Source organism: Paroedura picta, chromosome 5 (genome assembly GCF_049243985.1).
Source record: "Paroedura picta isolate Pp20150507F chromosome 5, Ppicta_v3.0, whole genome shotgun sequence".
In the NCBI taxonomy this organism is placed as follows: Eukaryota; Metazoa; Chordata; class Lepidosauria; order Squamata; family Gekkonidae; genus Paroedura; species Paroedura picta.
The window spans coordinates 118,203,984-118,213,929 of NC_135373.1; the positions used below are offsets into that span (position 1 = coordinate 118,203,984).

A 9,946-nucleotide genomic window follows, 5' to 3' on the forward strand; every position below is an offset into this window, starting at 1 on the left:
CATCACCAGCTGTGTTAACAGGCAGGCTCGAGGACTGGGAGGGAGAGAGAGGTGATTTTAAGCTCTGGAGTAAGCATGCAGGCTCTGCCCACATCCCAGGCAAAGAAACCACAAGAGAATTCACTCTTGGGAAGAGAAACCGTGCAAGTGGCCAGTTCCCTAGCTTGTGACTGAAGCCATTAAGGCAGGAGGGGAAAGGCCATGGAACCCCCTCCAGAGCACCCACGGACCCCTGGTTGGGAATCTGACTTAGAAGGTAGGAAACTTGGTTCTCAGACAACTGCTCCGTGGAAATGGCCTTAAACAAAACAGTGGGTTTAAAACGTTGAAAAGCAAGTTTCAGGAGGCAGAGGGGCAGGGGAGAGTCCAGCAAAATAGCGGGTTGTCATAATAGATTGCAGGATGCAGCTCTTCCCCTGAGCCTCACCATCGCTGCCTCATTGTGACTCCTAGCCTCCTCTCCCTCCCCGTAAACGGCTGAGTTCCGTGAAGCCGCGTAGTGTTATTTCAACCAAGACTTCCCTCCCCTCTTCTGGAAGGGTAAGGCAAGAATGTTCCGTTTTACGAGTAACATCTGCTTTAGCAGAGAATGGAATCATGATCCGTAGTCGTGAGGAAACCACGCACGGCAATGCATTTGTGTCTGCCTCTGGCCAACTGTGGGTCTGTGTGTGTTTTTGAAGTTTGTGAAGATGATATGCAGAACCGTTTCCAATAACTATTTTAATGGCTGTTGCCAGGTAATAGCAAAGAGAAAAGAGGAATCTGGGAAAATAAAGCTGCTCCTTCACTGGACGCCGGAGGACATGTGAGTATGCTCAGTTTCGGGGGTAGACGAAGTGTGGGTAATGGTGGCCGTTGGGTTACTTGTTATTCTGTTTAAGTTACAGTACAAACAAGAGCAGCATTCATCTTCAGAGTATTTGGGGCGGGGGGAATACATCCTTTGGCTATGCCATTATCATTGTTAGCAACTACAACAACCATTGCATTTGTTTGAAGGCTAATTTGAGCACGACAAAATGGCTGGGGCAACCTGGAAGGTGTAGACTGGCCATTTGTGTAATCTGCAGGTAGAATTCTGTAACCGTTGGGGGTAATTTCCGGAAGCGAGCACCATCCTTCTAAGCTTTCAAACCTCATTTGAGTGGCCAGAGACTACTTCTTGAAACAAGCATCTTTTTCACATAACAGTGATAGGTTGTTTCATGGCAGCAGTTTGGAGAAGCAAGCCTGTCACTTGGGGACGGCAACGAAATTAATCTCAAGTGAATTCTTGCCATGATGATGGGCGAATGGGGCTCGTTTCTCGTGTGCGACACTGGGATTTTTAAACCACACCCAAGGCTAGGATCCGAGTTTGTGAGGAGGAAGCACGTCTCTGGATTGCAGCAACCTGTGATGTCCAAACACATGTGCCTACGCCTAATCAATGTGAAGGACTTGAACCGTGTTCTGCGCATGAGTGGGAGAAGGAGGGAGTTTGATAGAGAACCCGGGTTCCTTTCCAGACTAACAGAGAGCTCTGAATCCTGATACCAGGATGTACCCTTTGCACTCATTCATGCATGACAATGAAAGTAAAGCTGCCTGTAGAGAGCATAACTCTTACCCTGAATTTGCACCTGGTTCTTCCATTGAGCCACTGGTCATATAATGAGCACAGTGCAGTGTTAGTTCACAAAATTAATTTGCCCTTTTAAAGGTAAGTTTTAATTACACTCATGGTTGAAGCCGTAATCTTGCCCAAAGTGTTGGACTGGATGGGCCATTGACCTGAGACAACATGGCTTTTCTTGCGTTCTAATTGACCACGTTTTCAGTGCTAACAACAGCAGATCTGAATCTAAAATATCTGTATTGTTTAGGAGCAGCCTTGGTGATACTTTTAAATGCACAACCTTGTAATTAGGCAGTGGTGCAAGTTCTTCACACAAGCTAAATTCTGAAAGGCCACAGGGAACCCAGTATGGGTCAAGATCATGGGGTGGGAGAGGAGGGGCTTGCTCCTTCTCCCCACCCCAGAGTCAGGTCCGGTCCCCCCAGTGTTTTGGAGTTTAGGTGGAACGGGGAACTTGCGTGGGAACTCCATCCCAAAGTGGTGCATAGAGGCAACTCCACATGTCATGAATGCCATGTGTTAACATCTTTGGGACCCCCTGACAAAAAAAAAAAGACACCCCCTTAGAGACACTCACCCTGGGAAGACCTACTGACAGTGACCAGTTTTCTGGAGGGAAAGATCATCAGCGCTGTCAATCAGATGCTGCTAAATTATTAAAGGTTTTTTCATTGTTGGATTGCATTAATGTTTAAATGTGGTTTTAACTGTTGAAATTACTGTTATTATAATCTATGAATGTAAATTGCCCCTAAGCCAGCCTTTGGAGGGTGGTTTAGAAATGTAATTAATAATAACAACAGTAAAAGTCGAAGAAGAAGAAGAGTTGGTTCTTCTAGGCCACTTTTCTCTACCCGAAGGAGGCTCAAAGCTGCTTACGGTTGTCTTCCCTTTCCTCTCCCCACAGCAGACACCCTGTGAGGTGGGTGAGGCTGAGAGAGCCCTGATATTCCTGCTCGGTCAGAACAGCTTTATTAGTGCTGTGTCAAGCCCAAGGTCACCCAGCTGGCTGCATGTGGGGGAGTGCAGAATCAAGCCTGGCATGCCAGATTAGAAGTCCGCACTCCTGACCACTACACCATACTGGCTCTCAAAAGGACTGTAGAAGTATCAAAAAGACCATAGATGTATCAGAAGCTATTTATTTATTTTAAAAATTCATACCACTTTTCGTCCCTCACTGGAGCCACCAGGCAGATTAAAAACATACCTAATAAATTGCTAGAAACAAACTTGACTAAAACAGGATGCAGCTGCTCACAGGAACATCTTGAAGGGCCCATATCCAACCAATGCCGAGGCAGCTTCCTTGGTTACCAGTTGCAGCCGAGATCAAGTTCAAGATTTTGGTACTGACCTTTAAGGCCACCTGTCTAATCTCAGAAGTCAGGGGCTTTCAAAGCAGAGCCTCAGAAGACAACCGTAGCAGCAGCTAGGTAGGTTCCTACGGGAGGCGATCTTCCATCAGGCATTCAGAGTTCAAGACCCATTTTTCAAGAACGTTTTTCATCCGTTCTTCAACTTACCTTAGAATTACAAGTTAATGTGAGTCAGCAGCAAAGTTAAACATATTTGCAATCGCTGTTGTTAATTTCTAACAGTCCAAATCCTCTTGATCGGGAATCTTTTGTGTATAATACTGCCCTCACTTGGCATTAGCTCAAAAGAATGAGAATGTTAAGTGTTATAAATTGGTTGTTCAACGGAACTTTCCTCTCAAAGTTAACATTTAATAAACCAGTAAAGCAAGGCTTTATTAAGAGTAACAGATGTTGCACTTACAAGGGGGGAAAAGTCCATTGGCCCAAGCCTCTCATACAGCTAAACTCTCAGCAAGGATCTTGTCTTGAAAAGGCAGTTCAGCATGGTTAGTTGTGCCACTTGTGCTTAACGGTGAGAAAAATAAAAGCAAAAAAGGGTTGACCATTTTTGAATACTTCTTATTTTATTTATTCATAGTCTGCCTGATGTGTGGGTAAATGAAAGTGAGCGGCATCAATTAAAAACTAAAGTAGTTCATTTATCAAAACTACCAAAAGATACTGCCTTGCTTCTGGATCCAAACATATACAGGTAACTTCCCAGTTTTGAACTTTCTCTTTTCCCAGTACGACCTTAAACCTCAGCTAACTTCTTGAAGCTGACAAGGGTATTTGGAGTACCTAAACCATTCACGTTCCTTGAACCTTCCTTAAAGGTCTTCTGTCTCCCTGGTAATACTGCCACTTAAAATCAGGACCAATAAGTAACCGTCAGTGCACCAAAGTCTTCCAAGAATGGGAGCATCCAGGAGTTAAGCTTGGAGGTTTAAGGTCACGTCACAATTCTTGAACTCTAGTGACTTGAGAAACAGGTAATGTGTGTATTTACCAAGTGTATTTTACTTTTTTGTGCTTGGTGTACAGAAAGTCTAGTAAAGAAGGTACACACAGTGGAATCCTGAAAGATCACTTCTGTTAAGATCACATCCTGGTTTGTATACCAATTTTTGTATACCAATTTTTTTTTTTAAATCCAAATTAATCTTTTACCTTTATTATAGTCCGCCTGTAATACGTGTGGTATTACTTTGAAATTTGCACTCGGTACAAGAAAATGTCCTAGTTCATTTTTTGGCTATCCGATGTTGCTTGAGATTGGCTCCTCTAATCTGCTTCTGAAAAGTCGATTTCTTTTGCGTTAATGCTGTCGATGCCCACAACTATATCTTCTGTACATATTTCCCTTCCCCCGAAGGTAACCGAAAATGCTCATGAAATCAATATTTATGAACGTATTGAAATGAAACAAAGCGTGTTGTCCTGCTGGGGAAAATTTACGGGTCGTGCATTTTTTGTTGGGATACTCCGGCTGAGGTGGAGAAGGGGGTGTGGCCCGACAGGAGTCAAGCTGGAAGGTTCCATCCTGGGGCGTGCCAGTTAAAAGGGAACTTCGGCAGTGGAGGATGGAAAGGAAACTTTGCCTAAAGCTGCTGCTAGTTAGGGGGAGGCAGTATTAAATGGCCCTAGCTCATTGTAAGGCCAACTTCATATGTTCCTATATCGCAGGGGTAGCCAAGCTGCGGCTCTGCCAACTGACCATGGAGGACGATTGCCATGAGCCCCCTCCCGCACCATGCTGGCAGGGGCTCGTGGTAATTGTAGCCCATGAACACCTGGAAAGCCACAGTTTGACCGCCCCTGCTGTACGGCTATGGATTCCATAGAAGTAGACTCGTTCCTTGGTTGCAGCAACAACCCAGAGGACTCTTGTGGTTCCTTAAAACAGTGGTCCCCAACTTTTATCAGGCTGGGGACCGGCAGGGCATCGGGCCGCGCCCGCGGGGACCGCGCCCGCGCGGGCCACGCCCACGCTTCTGGCCGCGCCCGCGAGCCGCGCCTGCGGATTGGGCCGCGCCCGGAAGCCGCGCCCGCAAGCCACACCCGCGGATCGGGCCGCGCGGGCGCAGCCCGGCCCTGATTCCCTCTCCCCGCCCTCCCGCAGTAAGTAGCTTCCCGGGCCGCAAGCTTGCGGCCGGGGAAGTTTTTTACTGCGGGGGGGGGGCGGGGAGAGGGAGCTGCGGCCCGGCACCATGGCCTTCGCGGCCCGGCCTTAAAAGGTATCTTTAAGATGCCTCAAGGCTTCTTTGGGGTTTTCTTGAATTTGTTAGTATGAGAGTTCAAATTGTGGTGAACCCTTCCATCCAGACTGAAGCCTTACTGGCTCGTCTAGTAAGCCTTTTGATTTACCCTTCATTTCCCAGTCTGTGACCTTTTGCCTGGGAACACAGAATTTTCCGGCATAACGTTGTGCTAAGTGCACTTGCTGGAAAAGGAAAATTCATCTAAATCTTTAGCCAGGACCCAAAGTGATATGAGGGACATGCTCTTCCCTCCCCCCCCCCCCAGGTCAAATCAAGTAGAGAGGCACTGGGATACCAAGGTGGCAAGCACAATATCCAAAATAGACTTCTGTAGAGTTTTGAATCTTCTGTTATTTCTTTATTCTTTATTGTACAAAGCAGTCCCAATGCGTTTCGTCCGCTGGCTTTGCCAAGGGACATTAAATCTTAGGAAATACAAAGATGAAATTAGTGGTTGTACAACAGTAATTAGTAAATGAATATACTACATATATAAAAGATAAATGTCATGAATACATACTTATAGTTTTCCTACAAACTTCAGATAAGTCATTATATGTCTCTTAAAATGTGCCCCTCCCCCCCAAGTCAGACTGCCCTCTGAAGTGGGACCAGCCTAAATGCTGGAGTTTCTACTGCACTAATAAGCACCTCCCCTCTCCGACCCCCCCCCCCCAATTGTATCTCTACAGCTCTCTCTGAATTGGGTTTATCACTCAGACCGGGGTAGGGAACGTAATTTGAAACCTGCCTGCATTCTCAGTCTCCGTGGAGAGTTGTCTGATGTTTTATAATATATTTATTATTATTAGTATTATTATTATTATTATTATTATTATTATTATTATTATTATTATTATTATTATTATTATTATTATATGGATTATGGATTTGTAAAAATCCACAGAGATAAAGTGCTCTGCAAACATAGAAGAAGAGTTACTGACATTTTGGCTCCTGGCATCCCATATGCGAACTCTTTGCAGGGTGGGTTGGGTCTGAAATCAAATCACACGATAGAAGACATTGTGAAACACAAAAGGGGGGGGGGAGAGATAGAATCACTGGCAGTCTTCAAGCAAAGGTTGGATACACACTTTTCTTGGATGCTTTAGGATGCTTAGGGCTGATCCTGCATTGAGCAGGGGGTTGGACTAGATGGCCTGTGTGGCCCCTTCCAACTTCTATGATTCTATGATCTACGATTCTGTGAATCCTATTGGGAAATGAAGACTGTGTTCCATGCCTTGGATTAGTGACAAAACGTGGCTAAGGGACTCCTGCTCCTACGCCCTTTGAAAGGCATGCTCCCGAGGCATACCTATATCTTCCTAGGGGGAAAAAAGCATGCGGATTGTAGTGTCAGATCTTCACTCCTCACTTCATGAGAGGTAAGCTTGAGCTTCCTGATTCTCGACGTCTGTATCTCTCTTGCCTTCAAACCTGTTCATTGAGCAGACCCCGGGCTGCCTTCAGAGAGAGCCTTTACGGTTGGAAGCCAGATGCCCCCCCCCCCCCAATTCGCATCTGCTTTACGAGGGTGAGCATAGTTTGTGGACCTGATCATCTAGGCACATTCTGTTTTATAGGACATTATGAGAAGTGGTTCTCAAACTGACAGCCGGGACCTAAAAAGTGGGACGCAGCTCATTTGTGGATGATTTGCAAAGCTGCAAGGGGAAATGGGACTGAGCTTGGAGAAGAAGAGGAGGGGGAAGAAGAGGAGGCCACTGGATGTGGATTTGCCTCCTCGTCATACGTAAATTAGGCATGAAGTACTGATTCCATGTTAACCGATGTAAAATGTTCACGTTTTAATTTGGGGGGAAGGGGGGAAGGTAGCCTGGAGTAGTTGCATTGTGAATGAGTCCTGCGAAGAACTGTGATGTTTAGAGGTCGGTGCCAAAAAGAAAAGCAAATCTCGAAAACCCGAGTCCCTTTCAGCCACCACGGCAATAACGCCAAGTTTCCTCTTCCTTCCTAGAACAATGCCACAGAAGAGGTTGAAGAGGTAAAAGATAGATCATCGGGGGACGCTTCATCGACCATCGTGTTCTCTGGCCACTGTATTAGAACTGAAGTTGCACATCGGTCAGGCCACCCCCCGGACCCCCCCGCACCCAGCCCCCCAGCTGTCGGCGACAACCATTCTGTGAATGAAGGAGGCGCATCTGCGGACTCTATTAACCTCTTTCTGGATCAGTACATATCTCCATGGAGTGGTGTGACCGGGAGTGGTTGGGGGGGGCAAGCATTCGTCTGGCAATACAATGGGCTCCTGGACGGCCTTGCATGCTTGCTGCTTTTCTTTCAGTGGTTTTTTTTTAATTATTTGTTTTACTCTGTTGCTTCTCTCGGGCAAAGTGGCGGGTGCTGTATTGCCACTGACAGCCTTTCCTGCAGTACGTTCCTTTTTTTTTTTTTTTTTTTGTAAACAAGCGTCTTGGGGGAACTTCTCCTCCGTAAAACTGAACCTGGCATACACTAGTCCCTTTCCTCAAAAGTCTGGTGGAGAGTAATCCATAGTCACTTTTTTGTAAACTCGTGGTGTCCTATCAGCATAACCCTAAGTGGTGTTAATCATGTTTAAGCAAATGGTTGGTGGCATATTTCCATTCCTAGTGAAATATATATTTTGAGAGGTTGATAGATGTTAAGTGTTGCTATATATCTGATCCTCTCTATAAGACTATTACTGTAAGTTAATAAGACTTCAATAACCTCTACGGCAAAAAAAAAATTAATTAAAGGTAGTGACTTTAAAAAATATTACTTGGCCTTTAAAACTCCTGATTGCTTCTGAAGAACCTCTTATCCCCCCCCCCCTTCCCCTTTTCGGCCTAAAATTTTCTAGATGTAAAAAAAAAAAAGTGTATTTTTTAAAAAAGAAAAGCATCTAGGAAAACAATCGTTTTATGCACCAAAGTTGGCTAAGAAAAGAAAAGGAAGAATTAAAATGGTTTACTTGCTTTGCTAAGCAAGAAATTATGGATTTTCTTAACCTACAGGAATAGGAAAAAAAAAAAACGTGTGTAATCTTGTTCGTCTTGTACGGAGACAAAAAAAAATGTCGCATATAGATAAAGACGTTGCTTGTAAATAATTTTGCAGATTTGTAATATATTTTTATATTATGAAAAGTATTGTAGATGTTTTTTTCTAGAGGCATGGAAGTTCAAATGTATATATTATGGTAGGAATAATATTGAAGGATATTGTTATTCACTAGTGCTGCCAGAATATTTGTTTAAAAGCAAGCACCTTTCTTAACAATAATGAAAAAGAAGTCTTTTGGATTTCTAAGGGACTTATATACTACTGTTTTAAGAACAAACATTACATTTAAACATCCTTCCAGAGATCTTTGAGGGATGCACAGTATCCATAGGAAGCTTACGGCACACCTTGCTGGTAATGGATATGAATCGATCTTTTCCTTGCTTCTTGAAAGGAACAAAATGTAAAAAATATATATATGGTGGCTATATGCAGTCAAACTGCATGATTAACCCTCCCTGTTTAGGAGGAATTTTTCACACGACTACAGTGAATATAAAATACCAGCGGTTTTTACTCTAATTTTTTAATTAAAATAGCAAAAAAAATAAAATAAAACTCAACTCTCTGGATGCGCAGGTGTTTCTAAATACCGTCAATGGGGCCTGTATTTGGTGCTCGTCAGATAGATGCTTGCTTGGGTCCTGAGAGGTATTTGAACATTTGAATTCCTTCTCGAAGTGCACATTTATAAGCACCACTAACACGAAAATGGTTTCTGGAATAGTTGTTTAATAATAAAAGGTATTTCATAAAGAACTGTAGCAATGTAACTATTTAAAAAAACACACATGCGGTTTTTTTTATTTTTTACTTGCTCAAGCACTTCAGTTACTGCTTAATCTTTTTATCTCGTATGGTCATCTGCTATTGCTTTGATTTTTTTTTTTTTGTTAAAGTTATAAAATTTGCCAAATAGGTGTTTTCAGATATAGTTTGTATTTGTATTTTTTTTTAATCTTATTGCTTTCATGAGTTTCTTGTATGCCATTCATAATTGACAAATGATTGTAGACCTTGCCTGAGTATTTTTTCTAATAAAACAGAGCAAATACAACCAGTTTTCGAGTTTCCAAACTTTCATCAAGCCCAACTGGTCTTTTGGAAACTAGCGTCAAGGGGAACACAGTAAATGAATTTTCCACATGCACTCCTGGAATATCTGCTGCTTGTATTTCTTGTATAGGCTGCCTAAGGAGGTGGTGAGCTCCCCCTCACTGGCAGTCTTCAAGCAAAGGCTGGATACACACTTTTCTTGGATGCTTTGGGCTGATCCTGCGTTGAGCAGGGTGTTGGACTAGATGGCCTGTATGGCCCCTTCCAACTCTGATTCTATATCTGGAGAGCCACAGTTTGGCCACCCCTGTACCTACAGGATGGCGGGGCAAGGGTATGCTAAACTGCAGAAAGTTTGAATCTAGTGGCCCCTTTTAAGACCAACCAAGTTTAAATGTGGGTATTAATTCAGTGTGTACGAACATGAAAGCTTATGCCCAGAATTAAAACTTCATTGGTCTTAAAAATGCCACTGGACATAAACTTGGTTCTGTTGCTTCAGACCCATGCTGCTTCCCACCTGAATCTATGCAGAACTTAATTATTGAAGGCTTTTCTCCACTGGAGATAGGGTATGAAATAATTCATAA

General features: G+C 43.7%; 1 protein-coding gene across 2 annotated transcripts in view; it reads left to right on the forward strand.

Moving 5' to 3' along the window:
- AEBP2 (AE binding protein 2) overlaps positions 1-9,360 on the forward strand; it is a 53,607-nt gene extending 44,247 nt beyond the window's left edge. Inside the window, exons 6-9 of one of the 2 annotated variants that reach the window (XM_077340137.1) lie at positions 741-808; positions 3,581-3,694; positions 4,027-4,093; positions 7,228-9,360. In XM_077340137.1, coding sequence (XP_077196252.1) covers positions 741-808; positions 3,581-3,694; positions 4,027-4,081 — 237 coding nt within the window. In that variant the 3' untranslated portion in view covers positions 4,082-4,093; positions 7,228-9,360. The remainder of the gene's footprint in view (positions 1-740; positions 809-3,580; positions 3,695-4,026; positions 4,094-7,227) is intronic. The other variant, XM_077340138.1, reaches the window with a different exon arrangement.
- The last annotated feature ends 586 nt before the right edge of the window (positions 9,361-9,946 follow it).